General features: G+C 42.9%; 4 protein-coding genes; 1 reads left to right on the forward strand and 3 right to left on the reverse strand.

Moving 5' to 3' along the window:
* Nucleotides 1–1,218: 1,218 nt before the first annotated feature.
* GSBLH_T00002663001 (uncharacterized protein) lies at nucleotides 1,219–1,642 on the reverse strand (the record flags this gene model as incomplete). Its single annotated transcript, XM_013041147.1, has 2 exons — nucleotides 1,219–1,402; nucleotides 1,434–1,642. 2 exons carry the CDS (start codon nucleotides 1,640–1,642, stop codon nucleotides 1,219–1,221), a joined length of 393 nt encoding a protein of 130 aa, XP_012896601.1.
* Nucleotides 1,643–3,093: 1,451 nt separating this feature from the next.
* GSBLH_T00002664001 (uncharacterized protein) lies at nucleotides 3,094–4,094 on the reverse strand (the record flags this gene model as incomplete). XM_013041148.1 has 4 exons in its annotated part: nucleotides 3,094–3,353; nucleotides 3,388–3,784; nucleotides 3,815–3,953; nucleotides 3,983–4,094. 4 exons carry the CDS (start codon nucleotides 4,092–4,094, stop codon nucleotides 3,135–3,137), a joined length of 867 nt encoding a protein of 288 aa, XP_012896602.1. The 3' UTR covers nucleotides 3,094–3,134.
* Nucleotides 4,095–4,758: 664 nt separating this feature from the next.
* GSBLH_T00002665001 (uncharacterized protein) lies at nucleotides 4,759–5,718 on the reverse strand (the record flags this gene model as incomplete). XM_013041149.1 has 3 exons in its annotated part: nucleotides 5,502–5,718; nucleotides 5,284–5,473; nucleotides 4,759–5,254 (listed from the first exon to the last, which is right to left on the reverse strand). The coding sequence occupies exons 1-3, from the start codon at nucleotides 5,653–5,655 to the stop codon at nucleotides 4,759–4,761; spliced, it is 840 nt and encodes a 279-aa protein (XP_012896603.1). The 5' UTR covers nucleotides 5,656–5,718.
* Nucleotides 5,719–8,679: 2,961 nt separating this feature from the next.
* GSBLH_T00002666001 (Pyruvate Dehydrogenase E2 (dihydrolipoamide acetyltransferase)) lies at nucleotides 8,680–10,443 on the forward strand (the record flags this gene model as incomplete). XM_013041150.1 has 10 exons in its annotated part: nucleotides 8,680–8,750; nucleotides 8,780–8,879; nucleotides 8,912–8,989; nucleotides 9,023–9,067; nucleotides 9,097–9,723; nucleotides 9,754–9,873; nucleotides 9,904–10,110; nucleotides 10,140–10,214; nucleotides 10,245–10,296; nucleotides 10,331–10,443. Exons 1-10 carry the CDS (start codon nucleotides 8,701–8,703, stop codon nucleotides 10,441–10,443), a joined length of 1,467 nt encoding a protein of 488 aa, XP_012896604.1. The 5' UTR covers nucleotides 8,680–8,700.
* Nucleotides 10,444–18,070: the final 7,627 nt, after the last annotated feature.

The following is an 18,070-nucleotide window of genomic DNA, read 5'->3' on the forward strand; positions in this document are numbered from 1 at the left end:
CTATTATTAATTCCAAAGGAAATAGTTTCAAATGTCCTCGTTCAGTAACATTGGATAGTATTTTTACAATTGAGTACTGATTGTATTTAGATATTCCAAATCTTCGAGATGTTGATCTACCTAATTCATTTGATTCTGTTCAATCAAAAATTATTGAAAGTATTGATAAACTAATTGTTGTATTTCATTCATAGATGTTTCTCCCATTCTTGCCGATCTTGTTAAATATTCTCAAAAGTATGTATCCGAATCGGAAGATATACCTGTACCTGCTCCTGCACCTGCACCTGCACCTGCACCTGCAACAGAAACAGAAACATGACCATAAGATAGTGTAGTGTACATATCTCACGAGTACCACACTTTTCTACGATACAATCAAAATGAGCCAGATATTACTCCAGCACTATTCACTCCATTCCATCCATTTCAATGATTGATCATCTTATGTTCAATGCTAACTTACTTATTTTGTTTGTTTAAAATCGCTTACTTTCATTCGTTAGTCATTCCTATAGGATCTAATCACCAATCGACTCATTTCCATGGTCGCAACTCAGATTGGTTAAACAAGCACATTCCAATCCTTATTGTAATCGATGTTTAGAATCAAAAAAGAATTGTGGAGTGATATTAAGGCTTTACTGATACGATCGCAATTGCATAATATTCAAAACAAATGTGTTCTACTTGCCAAATCACAAACTGGAAAAATAGAAAAATCAAATAGAAACAATCAAGTCCATCCACAAATAGTACTGGACAATCTCATTATTGTGGCAGATGTCTCTCCATAATGGCCATATATTTGAATCCGTAAATATCATATCAGATACGAAGCATTACAAAATTCTGTGATGACATACCACAGTCATGTATGAATAGTATAATTTTGTGATATTGGAAGACAATATTTACACTGCTACATTCCTCTTTCTCTATCTGAAAAACAAAATGAATGGTTCTATGCAATGTGATTACCTAACTCATTCAGCAAGATGTCCTAAAATGATCACAAATATCGTATTTGAATCAAACACAGAAATCTACAAGGACTGAGATGAAAGCTCTCCAAGACTTGGCATTACGTACGACTGCTATATATAAACTTAGCATCACATAGCACAAACCTGCTGCGGCAAGGAAGGCATACTTGGAGTCATAGACACAGGAAGATTAGAAGAATACATTACGGACGAAGAATCGGGCTTTCGTTCCTCAGTTGCTCCATCTAGACTTCCCTAAAAAAACATCGGTATGAAGAAAAACAACATCTCGATAGCGGTTCAAGAATGAGCGTAGAGGTTCCGTATATCGTTCAAAACCAAGAGCAGTCATAGCGTATAGCAAATCGTCACCATTAATAGTCTTCCGTTTTTCGAGTTTACATTTATCGCTCGCCCTACACTTATTTCAAAACCTCGATAAAGTACTCGCTTGTAATAAAGGCAATAAACTCAGAAACGCACTCTTGCACGCATTCCTTCGCCTCCCTCGAAATCTTTGCCGACCCAGGAATAGACCGCTTCATTATTCGGCTAATATTCGCAATCGGCAAATATCGATCCTGTTCGTGTGGTTCCATCGTAAGCCAATTCAAAACTGACATTCCTCCTCTTTCCAACAAACAACTCATCGGCATGGTTCCAAAAGACTTAAAAACTGGTTCTTATAATACTGGAACTGCGAGTCCATTCGCAAGTGATGCATTTGTTCATAGTCCCTCAACGTCTTCAGCAGTTCCATCGAATGTTCCACAATATACTCCACGTCGTCGTTCCTCCTATTCTGCTTCGCTTGCATCTACATCGCATCGCTCCCTCTTCCTTACCGCCATCGCGTAATTCTCCCGAATCTGCGTCAACACGCGCAAAATCGATCGTTGCTTCTCCCAATTCTCACGCTTCGCCTCTTCAAACGCACTCACAAACCGCGCGCGCGCCGATTCCAGCTCAAATCGCCGATTCCCCGCGGCCTCCGCCTCAGCCGCGTCGAAGAAACCTTCCAGTCACGTGATCGAGGAATTCCCACTTCGAAACCGCGCGTCGAAGAGCGCGAGACAATCATCGCCGCCATTCGCGCCGCCCTTGAGAAACACGCGCGAGCGCGCGATCTCCTGCGTGTAAAACAAACAAAAAAGGGGGAAAACCGCGGAGATGGTCTGCATGCGCGCAACGAAATTGCTGATGGGAACGCTGTCCATTCGCTGCGTGATTTCCATCCAGAGCTGCTGCTGGAGATGCTGGACGCCGTTCTGGACGTCCCAGAGAGAAAGCGAGGGGTAGAGGTGGGAGAAGGAGCTGCTGCGCAGATCGCAGACGAATTGCGTGCAGAGCAGGTAGAGACGCAGCGAGTTTGTGAGCCACTCGTCGTGCTGGAATTGAGCGGGGAGCGATTCGCAGGCGCGCTGGAACGGACCGTTCGTGGAGAGGCCGGTGATGCAGGTGTTGAGGATGTCCATGAAGGAAAAGATCTTGGAAGCGAGCTGAGGAACGATCTCGCGGAGATCGCTCCAGTTCTGAGGGGTTAGAGAGCGAGGAGTGGGGCGTACGGAATGCATTATGCTATACAGCTGTTTCGACACGGTAGAAAAGAACTCGACCTCCAACGTGTCAGGAACCGGAGACCAGAACGCTTGGAACTGCAGAGGGATAAACTGAGGGTAGCTAAGAGCCACCATGCTGCTCTCATTTGAAATACCGTCGAGCCAGTTGCAGCAAGAAGAAGCATAAATGTCAAAGAGATACGATTTGTGGATCGACTGCAAATTCTGTGAAACCGAGGTAAATATGCTTGCGATATTCATGTAGATGCTAACCATGTCCGGAGGAGCGGATGCTGCAACAGAATTGACAGGAGGTGTTACAGGAGTCCCTCCCATGATCTGGGAGAAGGAGGGAATCCTCTTCAAATCTAGAGAGCCCGAAATTGGCGATACACCTGAAGAACTGCTATTGAACGATCTACTCCTCACAATATACAATTATTCACCACGGATACATAAAATAAAATGGAAGCTGTGACTGAAATTCGGTTTTTAATAAAGAGTAAAGAAATTGTTAAGTGGACTGTGAAGTTTGCTTTAACAAACAGTTTTCCAAATCGTCAGAAAACACGTTCAATCAACGTGGAACTCACTCCCCTCTCTCCAAATCGCCCGACGCCTGCATGTAGTTAATCTTCTCGATCGCCTCATCCAAATACACAATCGCCTGCTGCGTTTCCTCTCGCTTCTTCGTGATTCCCGGGTCCTCTGCCAGCATTTCCACCACCGCCTGGTCGTTAAACAATTCCTCGACCACCGTGGCAGTCATCTGCTCCATCACCTTGTTCACGAGCATATAAACAATCGCCTGCATTCTATCCATTTCCTCCTCGCTCTCCTACCTTCGGAATCGCATCGATCAGCTTCTTCCGAACGATGTCAAAATACGACTTCAAAATCCGCTTCACGATTTCCGCGGATATTTTCTTCTCCATCGCGGCCGCGTCGTTCAGCACGCTCTCCGCATCCTCCTCTCCCTCCTCCGTCGTGTGCAGCAACTGCTTCAGCGTGTCCTGATAGCGTTTTTCGTTGCTGCACGCCGTGACCCAATTGACCCAGTTTTCCGCGGTTTGCTGCTGATTGGTGCGGAATTGGAGCGTGCGAAGCTCCGCCTGGATCTCAAAGACGTACTCGCCTGCGGCCTGGTTGGCCTCCAGCATCCGCGCGGATGCGTTTTCGAGCGAGAACGAGTGGGGTTCGGAAGAAGGATCGTTTATGGAAGTGTTGTGTGCATAGGTTCTGAAAGTGACCCAAAACGGGCAAACAAACAAGATTCGATTTTGAATTTGAACAAAACGTCGCTGGTACTGGTGAAACTTGTTCCGTTTGTCCCTTCTCTTCAGTCCTCTCCCCTCCTTTACAGCCAATTCTCCACCACTGGCAGCGAATAACTCGGCGTCTGCTTCGCCTTCTTCGCTAGCAGCTCCTACCCATCACTCCCCGCGGGGATCGCCACCTTCTGCACCGCGGCGGCCGCCTCCACGCGGACTTTCTCGATGTGCGTCCCGTTGAAATCGGGATGTCGCACGTTGACGAGCGTCAATTCCATCGCCAAAAGCTGCCGAACCAGCTCCACGGTCTTCTGCGTCTGCCTACCAATCGTGGAAACCAAACGTGGAAACGAGGTAATGAGGGCTTGGAGCACGGCGAAGAGCCGCTGTTTGAAGAGAGGACAGGTCGTGAAGATGGGCAAATCGACGAGCTGGAGGTCCGTGACGAGCTCTTCTTCGACCAATCGCGTGCAGTCCTCGCTGCATTCGATCGAATTCCATAACGAAACTACCAGTACGGGTAGAACGTGAGGATCCCCTTCTTCGTGAGGTTGATAAACGACTGGTCGGGCGTGAAGAGACCGCCGCTGACGCCCTGCTGATTCGCGATGTCCTGCAGAATTTCTGCGCTTCAAAAGGGGAAACAAAAGGGGAAACCGGCGTCGGGGATCTCCTGCACATAGTCCAATGCGTCCATTTTCGATCGAAACACGTCTAGATCCCACCTCTCAAAAAGTGGAAACCGTGGAAAATGTATCGGATTCGCGCGCCTCCGACGACTTCTCCGATTTCGGTGGACGCGTTTCCGTCGATGAGCTGCTGATAGCGCGCAACGAACTGGTTCAGCGAATCAAAGAAGGCGATTTGCATCTGCGAGAGCGTGCTGAGCCCGACGGACATGGCCTCCAATTCCTTGCTACCACTCAGCGAGAGCCGGTTCTCTCACATTTTCTCCGCTTTGAACTCGTTCACCTTCGTGATAATCGCGGGGAGGCCCACTTTGATGTGGTTCAGCAGCAGCTGGTTCAGCTTCTCGCGCAGAAATCGCGTCCCGTTCACCCGCGCAATCGACGCATACCGCGCTCGCAAGAACTCTTCTTCGTCCCGCCACTGCTTCGCCATGCTTTTCCGCGTGTCAATATCCTTCTGCCCGCGGTTAATCACTCCCACGTACCCCAAGCGCAGCGGAATCACGCGATTTGACAAAATCTCGAACGCGTCCGTCCCGCGATCCATCAAATCCAGCTTCGTCAGCACGCCTACCGTTCGCAGGCCTTCCGGATCGACTTCGCGCGCCATCTGGATCGCGTCGCTGTTCGCCAGATCCGTATTCGCGGCCGTCACCGCCATGATAATGCAGTTCGGCTGCCGAATGAACTTCAGAACCATCCGCCGAATGATCACCTCGATGTCCTTCGGCTGGTCTCCCACCGGCACTCTACATAAATCGGAGAAACAAAGGGGAACCGCGTGATTCCGGGGAGGTCGATGAGCGTCAGATTGATCACGTGCGGACTGTAGATCTTGAGGATGATGGGTCGCTCGGACACGCAGATGCCCGTGCCCGTCTCGCGGATGGTGTCCGCTTCGATTTCCTCGCGGATTTCGTCGAAATCGAAGTACTGCCGGCCCGGTTTGTGCAGAAACACGCCGAAATCTAGTCGACAGCGCGCTCCAACGCAAACCTGCGCGCACAGAGTCGTCGTAAATCAGCTGCAGGATGAGCGGGCGGCGCGTGACGATGCCGCTCCCGCGGGGAAGGAAGTCCTTGCCGACGATGTTCTCGAGCACGCTGCTTTTACCGCTCGATTGGCCGCCGACGACGGCGATTTGGGGCATGTCGAGGACGTTGTTGCCCACGATGGCGAACACTTCTTGGATCTTGTTCACGATCTCGATGAGGCCTTGCAAACCTTCGCGTTTTTCTTTGGGTTGTGGAGCAGGAGTCGGAGGAGGCGCAGCATGATCAAACAAACGACCCTCACTGTCATAGTACACGTTTTCGTCTGCGTCTTCGTCTTCTTTTGCATTGTAACGAGAATAGTCCTCTTCGGCGTAGCCATAACGTTCAGAAGTAGATGATGAACGATGTGGACGCTGCACGATTCTAGATTCATAGGAATCCGTATAATCGTCTGGAGGAGGTGGAAGACGACGCTTATAGTCATTGGGTCGAGGAGCTGGACGACGAGGTGCCGTAGAGTCATTTGGACCTCGTCGAGAACTGCGAGATCCATAGTTATCCCTTTCCTGATTGTCATAACGACTATACGACTCTCGAGGATAATCTTCCTCACCATCCTCATATTCACCTCTGGAATATCGGAACGTTCGATTTTCTCCCCTTCCGTAAGAGTCTTCAGTCGGTTGGCTCGATCGTCTCGAATGACTGGAATGTGTCCTAGAAATCACTCCAAAAGATTATACTATTGCCTTCTACTATGTTCAGAAGAATAGTCACTGCGATAACTACTCATAACTGAAAAAATGTGTGTGAAAAGCAGAGATTGTTGATTTAGGTAAAAATAATAATAATAAAGAGATAAATGATTAGGTGGATTGCAAATATGTGTGGGTTCATATATAATGCGACGATATGAGATTCACGAAAATAGGTGTAGAAAGAAATGCTCGCTCAGATTTATGTACCAACACAAGTCTCTACATCATGTCCCGAAAGACATTTTGAACTCAGCCGTTTCGTCATCATAGCGAGAATATCACCGATTTTTAGTACCTTCCTATCATCCCTTGGAATTTCCATCAGATTTGGCTAACACAGTCATAATCGGTTTTACCGGTCCGCCCTGCGTTTCATTGTCGCGAGGCCAAACCAGTCGTTGAATTCCAAATCGATGAATCTATTGGTTTTCGATTCATCGATTTGGAAATATGAAATACTTTTTCACACTATCACCTGGAGTTTCATTGTTTCTTTTATTGGATAGGGTATTTTTTGAGGTTGGGCCGTTATGGCCTATGGTTCGATGGAGCGTGCCATTTCTTGTGGCGCGAAATACTTCTAAGGGTATTTCGTAGCAATGATGTGGATTATGTTTTTTGTCTGGAAAGACATAATGCGCTTCATTTCTATGTGTACCTGGATGGTGGAGCGTTCTATTTTGCTTCTGTGTTTCTAAAGTAGTTGACACTTTTATCATTAGTCTGGTGTGATGGATTATGCTTATCGACCAAGGCGTCCTTTGTAATTTCGTCTCGGATCCTATTTCTATTCCCAGTTTGCGTAACAGTTTGTTACTTCATTTCTGAAGTTATTGTATGGAGATGGTACTTGTTAATAAGCAATATCGTGTGGATATTAACTCTATGGACCAGAGATATTTGCTGTTTCGTAATATTCGGTCAGATCTAAATCTTCTACTGTTTCGTTGTTTTTGAGCATGCAAAGCTGGTTATGATAAGTGACTTTGTACATCACACTATGAACTTTTGAAAAACAAGTGGTACGAATGGAGACCATGAAGCAAAGCATTATTATTATTTAGTAGTTTAGCGAGATACAAGTTCTTAAAGGGATCGTGTTTCCTGGATGTTTATTTAACGCTTGGTAATCCGAAAATAAACCTATCGGTTATCTTAGCTATAGTCTCCAATGTTATCAAGGGGGGTAAGAGGTTGCTTCCTTGAAACAGGAGAATAATCTGTTTACTTTAAACCACTTTATACTGAAGATGTACTACGAGGTGGATGCGAACGGGAGCGAAATCGGCGACTTTACGCGATTTGAAAATGGATGTGTCGCTTTTGTGCAGTCCTTCGACGAAATCTGGGATAACAAGAATTTTCATCGTATAATAAACCACATAAAGGATCGTATCGAGATTTACTCGCATGCGAGTGATCACCTGATATATCACGGTGAATTTAACGAGAAGCGAGAGAGGGAAGGATGGGGCATCGCGTATGACGAAAAAACGGGTGCCATGCTGCTTGAAGGAATGTGGAAGGGAAACAAGCTGGTGCAGATCATCCGGATGATCGAAGGAACTATCATGATTGAGTTCAAGCGAAACGGTAATAACACCATCGCTTCGAATCGAATTCCCCTCTATGTGGGTGAATTCGTGTATGAATTCAGGCGAGGTTTTGTTTTTTCCTTCTTATTATTGGTAGTTGGATTCCCGTTGGTTTTGATGATGAACATTGAGTAATTACCAAACTAAATCAGGTGATTACTCGCATGCTAGTATTTCTATATTCGATTCTTTATTTTGGTTACGCTGGTTATAGAAGTGATTGCCCATTTTATCTCTGGGGATTGTACATTTGATACTTGTTGTTCAAATCGTGAAAAGTCTTATTGAGTTTATTCTACTTCATTTTGTCTCATTTTGTTACATTTTTGGAATGGAGGTTTTGAATAAGGAGCGTTTTTGTCTGGTATTTTCCTGAATTGGATTGGGGTTTATAGCTTGAGCCGTCATAGGGAGTGGTTTAGGATTATCAGGCGTTAGGTAAAGATCCAGTGAATCGTTTGTATTTTGCTGAATTGTGTTTTGCTGAATAACTGTTTGAATAGGGTTTCATACCAAGAATAATAGCCATTAATTTTGATAGTGCAGTAATTACTACAAATCTCTGAGTAAATTCAACACTTGCAGTGAGTGGTTCGCTTGTGCATATTGGAGAAGTATTACAAACCATTTGGTTACCAAACACTGTTATAGTAGAAATAACCCTTCCCGATCAATACGAGCAGTATGCAACCAATAGACAAACCATTTTAAAAGACATCTTCTTTCTCAGTTGATATCAATTCCGATCTAGTGTTGTTCCAAAAATAGGGACGATTTCCCAAAAGGAGTAATACTTGGTGGATTTCTTATTCTCATTAACTTACCGATTCAATCGAATTCTACAACGATGTTGTCGAGATTTGCCGTTGCTACCCGAAGTGGAGTTACTGCTGTGAAGTACTCCTCTTTTGAGAGATGAACTGTAGTTTACTCTCTCGTACCCATGGTTCTGTATCCCATATTATACGTTGTTTCGCTTCGTCTTTACCGGAGCACGTTTTGGTTTCCATGCCTGCTCTTTCTCCTGTTTTGATGTTTTTCGTTCGTGTAATTCGTAGACCATGACTCAGGGAGGAATCTCTTCTTGGAACGTGAAAGAGGGAGACGCTGTCCAGCCTGGAGACGTTCTTGCTCAGGTTAGCATTTCTTTTGAGGATTCTGATCGTTAGATTTCTACCGACAAGAGTACTCTTGATTTCACTACTCAAGAGGAGGTTTTACTAAGCATGTGGTTTCACTTTAGGGTTATGTCGCTAAGATCTTGATGCCTGAAGGTTCCGAGAACGTGAACATCGGAGAGCCCATTGCCATCGTGGTCGAGAACAAGGAGGATATCCCCGCCTTTGCCAACGCCACCAAGGATTCCCTCGAATCTGACGGTGCTCCAGCCGCTCCCGAGCCAGCCCAGCCTGCTCAGCCTGCTCAGCCTGCCCAGGCTGCTGCTCCCGAACCCGCTCAGGCAGCTGCTCCCCAACAGCCCGCTCAGCCCGCTCAGCCCGCTCAGCCCGCTCAGCCCGCTCAGCCGGCTGCCCAGGCCCCCAGCAACACCTCGCGTGTGTTCGTGAGCCCGCTGGCGAAGACGATTCTGAAGAACAGCGGAGCGAAGCTCGATCTGGCCAGCATCAAGGGCAGCGGTCCCAACGGCCGCGTTATCGCCTCCGACGTGCTGGCCGCGCTCTCTATCGCCCCGGCCGCCGCCCCTGCGCCTGCCGCGAGCGCTGCGCCCGTCGCTGGTGGCGTCTCGGCGAACTACGAAGACGTGGCGGTGACGCCGATGCGGAAGGTGATCAGCACGCGTCTGACGGAGTCGAAGCAGTCGATCCCGCACTACTACGTGAACCAGACGTGCGACGTGGACGAGCTGCTGAAGGTCGGGCTGGGCGCGTTCGATGATGGATAGCTGCGTGCACGCCTCAACGCGGATCTCAGCAAGATGAAGAACCCGTCGGGCTCGGAGAAGCCGGCCAAGGTGACGATCAACGACTTCATCGTGAAGTCCTGCGCGATGGCGCTGCGCGACGTAGCGATGGACGCGAGGCCTGAAGGGTAGATGCCCGAAGTGAACTGCAGCTATGTGAACAACATGATGCGTCACTACAAGACGATCGATATCAACGTGGCCGTGTCCATTCCCGACGGCCTCATCACGCCCGTGCTGCACGATGTCGATAAGACCGGACTGCTGAGTCTGAACCAGCAGATGAAGACGCTCATCAGCAAGAGCAAGGAAGGCAAATTGCTTCCTGAGGAGTACGCGGTAGGCTTGCAGAGCGGTGTTGATCGAAGGCTGGAAGCATGACCGTCAGCAATCTGGGCATGTACAACATCCCGTCCTTCTCAGCGATCATCAATCCGCCTCAGGTGGCTATAACGAGGTCTTGTTATGCGTAGTCGTGCATTTTGGCCGTTGGCGGAGTGGTGAAGACCGTGGTGCCGTCGAAGGGTGAGAGAAACAGGGAAGGAGGCGTGAGGCGTAGAGGATGAAACCAAGTTCGAGGTGAAGAATATGATGTCCGTGACGCTGAGCTGCGATCATCGCGTGATGGATGGTGTGATGGGAGCCACGTTCGTCAATGCCATCAAGAAGTGAGGGTCTGGAAAGCAGCTTATGCGTAGATACATCGAGAACCCGACTCTTCTCTTGCTTTAAAAACTAACAATCTCATTTTTCTTTCCATTGTTTTCTTTATACTCGTTTTGAAATGTGCAAACACGTTTTAAATGCACAGGTTGGTGCAGGTGCCTCGCAATAATAGAACAGGTTTCCATTCGAGCGCCTTGCTGTGGAAAGTGGTTTGACTGTGCGAAGTGTCACGCGGAACAATGTGACCACGAACTGAAACGCAGTACCATTTTGGTATCATTTTGAAACTGCATTTTAGACTAGGTTTTTGGTTGCAAGAAGTGCAAGCACGTTTTTCGAAAGAATATGCTGTATTTCGTATTGTGCTGTGAGTAACAAAAGAGATTTCGACGAGGCAGACGAATACTGCCCGAACTGTGATAACCATTTTGTGATTGACGCTGAAACCAAGAAATCAAAGGCAGTGAATGAAGGAAAGGCAGGTGTCGTTGTCGGTGTGCAGGGAGAAAGTGAACGCGAAGTACAGGAACTGCGAGATGCCATGATGCGAAAAATGATGGAGGAAGGGATCGACGAGGATTTGTTAGATGATTTGAGTGTTTGTTGGTGTAAAAAGAAAAAAAGGAATCATGATAATCGAAAATAGAAAAGAAGAAAACTCCGAAGCGGGGAATCGAACCCCGGTCTTCCGCGTGACAGGCGGAAATACTAAACCACTATACTACTTCGGATCTGTTATAGAATTCAAAGTATCACCTATAAGGATAAGACTCAATATTCCGATTTTTTTACAAATGTCTTCAAGAATTAAAAACAATTTCTCGCAGAGAAACTACTGTCACATGTGCATGTCAACAGACAAGTTGAGCATTATGTGTGACAATGTGGTAGAGTGTAAATCTAGCGTTTCTCACATGCAGGTTGGAGATATCCCGTGCAACCGGATGTTTTGCTGTGATTGCGTGAAGAAGTTTTTCAAGGAAGACGTGAAACAACTGGTATTGTTGGATAATTGTACTTTTATGTAGATGGAGAACCCGAATGGATGGGTGTGCTATTGTTGTCGTGGTTTATGTAAATGTGCCATTTGTATGAACAGTATTCGCCAAAAGGTGAATTTGACGGTAAACTCCATATCTATGAAACCAGATCAAATCGTCTGTTTGCCAGTCCTTCCAGTGGCGCAAGGAACACGCAAGCGTACTACTCCCTACTACCCAGAGCATCCAGCACAACCCATGAATGGAACGCAGTCACAGAAAGCAGTTCGCGGAATGGCAACAACTCCATCCTATCAGCAACCTCCTTCTGGGCTTCAATCGCACCTAACACCACAACAAACACCAAGCATAGGCTTGCCCTATCAAGATACGCTTTCATCCAAATCAATCTCTGCAGCGCAGTCCTATTTTCGGGGGTATCGCTCCTCCGAGTCGAAGCCTGTCGTGCAGCCTCGAAAATCCTCCAAACAAACATGTGATTTGTCCGTGTATAGTAATCGTAGTGTGTGGATCGTGTCTGTAAGATAGGGTTTATGTTCCATTGTGCAATTTATACGTCTGTGAGCCCTTCAGAAGGCATTACTTTAAACTGCCTGGCTACACACAGCGATTTGGAATACCTCAAACTGCAAAAAGTAGTTCCGAATGTGAAGTATTCATAGTTCTTTTCTGTACATGGTGTTTGTTTTTCTCAATTGGAACGGAGAGCGGCCTCTCTAATTGTGGCTCATTGTTGTATTCCAAATAGAGCAATCTCCAGTACACTCGCCTATGTCAACACTTTGAACTCGAATGAATTACAATTCGCTCTCTTCTCCAACTCAACATAATGGTTCACAGAATGACGAAAACAAACAAGCTCAACTAGAAAAGGGGTTATAATTATCATTGTTATTGCCACTTGTTTCAATCGCTCCCTCCATTTGATCAACATTCCCACTCCCACTATTTAATGGAGTCACAAAACGAACACCTGAGTCTAAATTAGCCTCAAGATAGGCAGTTTTGGATTGCGGATTCACCACCTCGTTCTGAAGAGGGCTAGATTATCAGCCCCACCGAAAGCTACCTTAGAGCGCTCTTATTGATGAGAGGTCCTGATTCCGTAGAAAGCCGCTCCTACGAATCATGACCTTGCAGCAATCTCACCATTCGTTTTTTGTACTTCTGCATGTGGGAGCGAATTTGATTGACGGAGCGAGTACCCACATATAAGCTAATCGCACTTTTATTGTCTTCTCCAAATCTTGCAGTTATCCAACACAACGCAACGAAACATACATCTGGATTGCTTCCAGGAAACGCTTGTGCTCCGCCGCTGACCAATAGCGAGTTGGACGCTCTGGTTCAGAAGGAGCATTCTGAGTGGCGTGCCGAAGAAGCCGAAGCTCCATTTTCAAGTTTTCGTTCTGCAAAGTGAAGTTCCTGTTGAGTGAATACCTCGATGTATAGAGCCTTTAGCTTCTTCTCCAACAATTCGATTCGTTGTTTGTAGAGTAGCTACAATAAAAGAGAAACAAGGAAGGAAAAAACAATTTGGGAGCTGGAACTCTCTTCTTGCTCCGATATTTCAAAGAACTTGCGGTTGTCGGTCTCTTGGTCTAGTGACGAACTGATTCCAGGAGCACTAATGGACGAGAAGAGAGCTCGATCGCCTGTTGCTTAAGCAGGTTCTTAGAATACCATCTGGGTGACTAAAAGAAACAGATAACATATCATCGAGAAGATTGAGCGACACTATTGAATGAAACCAAATAATTCGTACTGTGCCTCTGGCCACTGTCTAAGATTACATCTAAATATGAAAGTTACAAAATGGCGCCACTAGAATTCAACTCATCGACTTGATTTAGGTCTCCGGTTAATGCAGCGTTCGAATCTTTATGAAAAAAGATTAAAAACATCCCTACTAGGTTGAGGATCCTGATCACGCAGCGATATAGTATTGTCCATATTTCCTACATTTAGCCGTTGCAAATTCATGAGGCTAGGACTACTATATGATAATAGCAAAAAACCTAAGAAATGTATAGTAGTTTATAAGTATTATGGAGTTGGACATGAACATATACTTTTTTCAGTTTGAGAATATCTTGCGAAACTGATTTGAAAGACATTTCAACAATGTATCAAAGTGATACATTGGAAGATCAGCCCATCAATACCAATAGTATCGCTATCCCCCCTTTGCCTTCAAGTACTAAATTATAGAGGGTAGTGTAATGCATTAGATTGCAGTTTGATAATTTCTGATGGAGAAAATGTTGATTCTGAGTATTCTAGTTCTATACCATCTCGGAAGGTACAGATGTATCGTCCTATCAGACCAGCGCCTGACACCAGCTTTAGATTACCTGAAGTAAACAACTCCATGGATTCTCTACCTCCTCCAATTTCTATAGTTAACCCGTGTGATTCTGATCCTGTAGTAGAACGCCTCATAATACTATATAGTGCTTGCTACTTCCTTCTACCCCTTATAGTGATTTTCCTATACCTACGCAAGAGGAACCGGCAAATACTTATCCTGAAGTAATTGAGAATGTTCCTCCAAGTAATTTCATGCCACCTCGACGCCGTTTCAATTATGACTTGGAGGAGAAAAAGTTCATGCAAAAATATTATGCTTTGTACTGTCAGCAGAAGATACCCCCAAAGACAATAGCTAGACGAATTTTTAACTTGGCTCGGAATCATTTTCCGTACTCCTGCGGTTTTTGAGTGATCGTTAGATATTTTAGCCACAGTGAGAAGCAGGTGAGGATTTTTGTGTACAACTCGAAGCAAGCAATTGCTAGGAAGAATAAAAAAAGTGATGTGTAGTTTGTTGTTTTGAATCCTGTTTGTTGTGTTTGTTCACAAAGAATAGAAGAATCTCTTCGTATGGGACACACATAAGCACACACCGCGACTGCTCGCTGGACACTCCTGCTTTTATTGAAGTGAGTCCAACGAAGCAAACGAGTTTGAAGTGGACATACATGGTAAAAACTCATCGCTCTCTTCACTGGTACAAAATGATGCAACTCTCTCTCTACTGGTACAATAATGTAAATCCTATTCATCATTTGCTATGCTTGAATGATTTACTTCGCTAGGGTCTGAAGGTATGGTACAATTCTTGTCTAGGTTTTTCAAAAACTTGATGCGCTCTTGTTTTAGCTTCTCTTCTTGCAGAAAGCGTATCTCATCCTGCTTACGTTCAAGTTCAATTTTACGCGCAATATCAAACTACATTACAAAGGATTTGAAAGACTACTTCTTTTTTCTGCATAGCATGACATATCGGGCAAAATCGCCCCTTTTCTAGGGTAACCATCGTAATTGTGAATACATGTCTTCGTTTACACATTACTTTCATTTTGGATTTCTTTGACGTAATCAATTGCTACATCGTTTTAGAACCAAGGGATATACATACTTCCTGAAACAAGCATGTTCCGTGATGATGATGAACCAGTTTGACAAATACATCGAAATGGTTGTTCCTTTGTGTTTACTCGAAAACTAGCATCCTACTTGATCACTTTTCGTTTGGCTCGGGTTTGAACTTCAAGTTCCATAGGTTTGATATTGCTAAGAAAAGGATATCTTGCAAATAATCTATCAGTTTCCTCTTTGAAATTTTGAAAAGACATCAATCTTTGAGAATAACAAACTGTAACAATTGTTCATTCCTTTCTTTTTCGAGAGTCAGTTTCATTATTTATACAGTTTGCTTAGTTTTTGTTGGTATTGCTTTTTATTGAGAGTAGTAGAAAAGTTGTAAATCATATTTCTGTGTAGCTTTTTTTATTGATTAGAATATGCATGTAATAAGAAGCCAAGTAACCCTTTGAAAGAAAATAATCGTAGATATCCATTTTTTCACATGATTCCATTATTTCATTGGGGAATATATGAGTATATACTTATACCTTTTACAGAATGACTACATCCCTCTTTTGATAGCATAACAATATTGTGCCTAAAAGTAAGCTGGTTGGTTCATAACGTTACTTTGATGCAAAGTTTGGCTTATTCTAATTCTATTATGCAAAAACTATAGCTTTGACGAACTCATTGGTTGTTACAGGAAAAAACCCATAAAATGTCATATCAATTACAAGATCAGAAATACAACATATAAGTAAAGTTCCGTAAATCCTAATAACTCCTATGTACTCCATTCCACATACATTTCTTGAAATAATGTTTGAACACGTGAATTATGAGTAAAACATAATGGGTCTAAGAATTTCTAGATAATAGTAATAACAAATCACTGCAACAAGTGAATCATGCAGTACAATCGATTTCTACTTGGCAATATGATTCTATATTAGAAATATAATACAACTGCATAGTTTCAATAGAATAATTCGGAAACACTACATTACGAGTTGTAACACGTTGTGAAACAAACATATATATTCATATTACCTCATCTATTCCTCCTATGAAACAATCAGCACACATCTTCCTAAAACTCAAGAAAACCTATGTTTGTTATTCTACTAGTACTGGAACACTGTTTCCATGTAATTTACGACAGAAATAGCATACCCCGAAACAGGTTTTACAGAAATTTGCACATACGATTTAATTCATTGATTTGGACAGAAATGTTTGTCGCTTTATATATGTTATTTTTAAAAATATTCGTATTATTTTGCAATCTACGTGCCATTCAATAATAAAAAATGGCATATACACAAAACACTTTTACTTAAAATAGAAAAGAGTAATACTTGCGTAATGAGTATAATATATATGTATCATAGTTCGCAAACATCAGTATAGAATTAATAGTGGCATGCATATATCAATCCAAATCACTGTAGAACTCTTGTACTATTATTGCTCTACAATATAATTATAGTAATACAGAATCAGAGTGAAATACTGCATCAACTAATTTTCTTTGCACATACTGACACTCGTTTTTATGTACACTCTTTTGTTTTTAACAAATATATCGATCATTAAGTGAGGATACGACACACCTCAAACTCTTTTTTCCCTTATTCTCATTATCCATATATTCACATAATAGGAAGTCCAAACCTCAAGAAATCAGTATTTGATCGTTTTTCTTACATGTCATTGTTGCTTATTTTTAAAAGTAAATTAACCTGAGGATATCAAAAATGATTTATAATAATTATAGCATTTGAAACATGATATTTAACACTTCGTTTCACAATATTTTTAATTGTATAAAATGAATACTCAGCAAACCACCCAACCTGGTATGCAATTTATTCCTCAGCCTGTTTCCGTCCCTATGAGTGTGATGCAATCCACTTCATCTGTTCAACCGCGTCCTGGTATCGCTTATGTTAACAATAACTTAGTGTGCAATCCAGCTCCTCAAGTTCCCCCTCAATCTCATCCTCTTCAGTATATTTTATGTTGTTATATTATGAGTAGAATTAATAAGAAACTAAAATACTTCTTTATAATGTGGGAATACATGCCTATTTTCATTGTTGCAGAAGTAAGAATGTTTAAAAACTGTCCCTTCCTAGTGCTTCTTTATGCCTCAAAAATTATATGCTTTAATACTTTTTGAGGCAATGTACTTATGGACCTTCATGCCGATTTTTCTGCTCTTCGTAATCACTTTTGCTAAGAATGATAATATGTAGTATTTTGTACTTCATTTTAACCCAGGAGTAACTCTACTTGGTACATCATTGTTTGAAGAAGTGATGAAACAAGAATTGTATGCTTCAAAAATAGGATATTGTGTATTACTTAGAGTACTACTAAAATACTAATACGTAGATAATTTCGTTTATTGTTGGCCTATCATTTATGGTTATGGGTATTATAGTGAATTCTGAATATACCCCTAATCAAATAAAGTACTTGCTATATAATCAATACAAGAGAAATCTTCAGATAAAATAAACTATAGAAATGATTATTACACACACAGAATTGAAGAGATGTATTTTTGTAATGTTATTATTATTTGTTAACAACATATAATCTGTTACAACTTAAATGCAATACGAAATTGATAACGTTTTGATATACCTTAGATAGTCAATTTTGCACGTAGTGATTCAATAATGTATTTTATTTCTAAAATATCATAACCATGATAATGTGTAATATCTATAATTGTCGTATCCTTATTACTATTCGCAGTTGTGTAAAATAGAAAACTATTTTTAAATGGTAAGGCTGTTTTGCACAATAGAATAACGTTATATCACATAATAGATAGATAGAAAGGCATATCCTATTATAACAAAAAAAACACACGTCCGATTGTTATCCGTTCCTTGCCAGCAAAGAAAAAGAATATAGCAATGTGTTAATGCAAGGTTACTATTACTTAATTGAGACATGTATGCCCAACAATTGAATAGAGCAATATCAATATGCTCAATTATCATGTATTCTTAAAGGGTTAGGTCAATACCACAGACTATGCATTTGCTACGCACTGAAAAATAAAGAAGATTTAAATTATAAGCACGTGGCTTTTATTGTCTATCTCGTAGTATTTATAATCTATGTTTAAAACACCTTCCGGTTCATTGATATTAAACAAGAACGTTAAACTATACATGTAAAAGAGAATCATATATTTAAATATTGACAAGAAAGGAAGAGTGTTGATTTAAACTACAGTGTTG

The sequence above is a fragment of the Blastocystis hominis genome (genome assembly GCF_000151665.1).
Source record: "Blastocystis hominis, Singapore isolate B (sub-type 7) whole genome shotgun sequence assembly, scaffold_2".
Classification (NCBI taxonomy): Eukaryota; class Bigyra; order Opalinata; family Blastocystidae; genus Blastocystis; species Blastocystis hominis.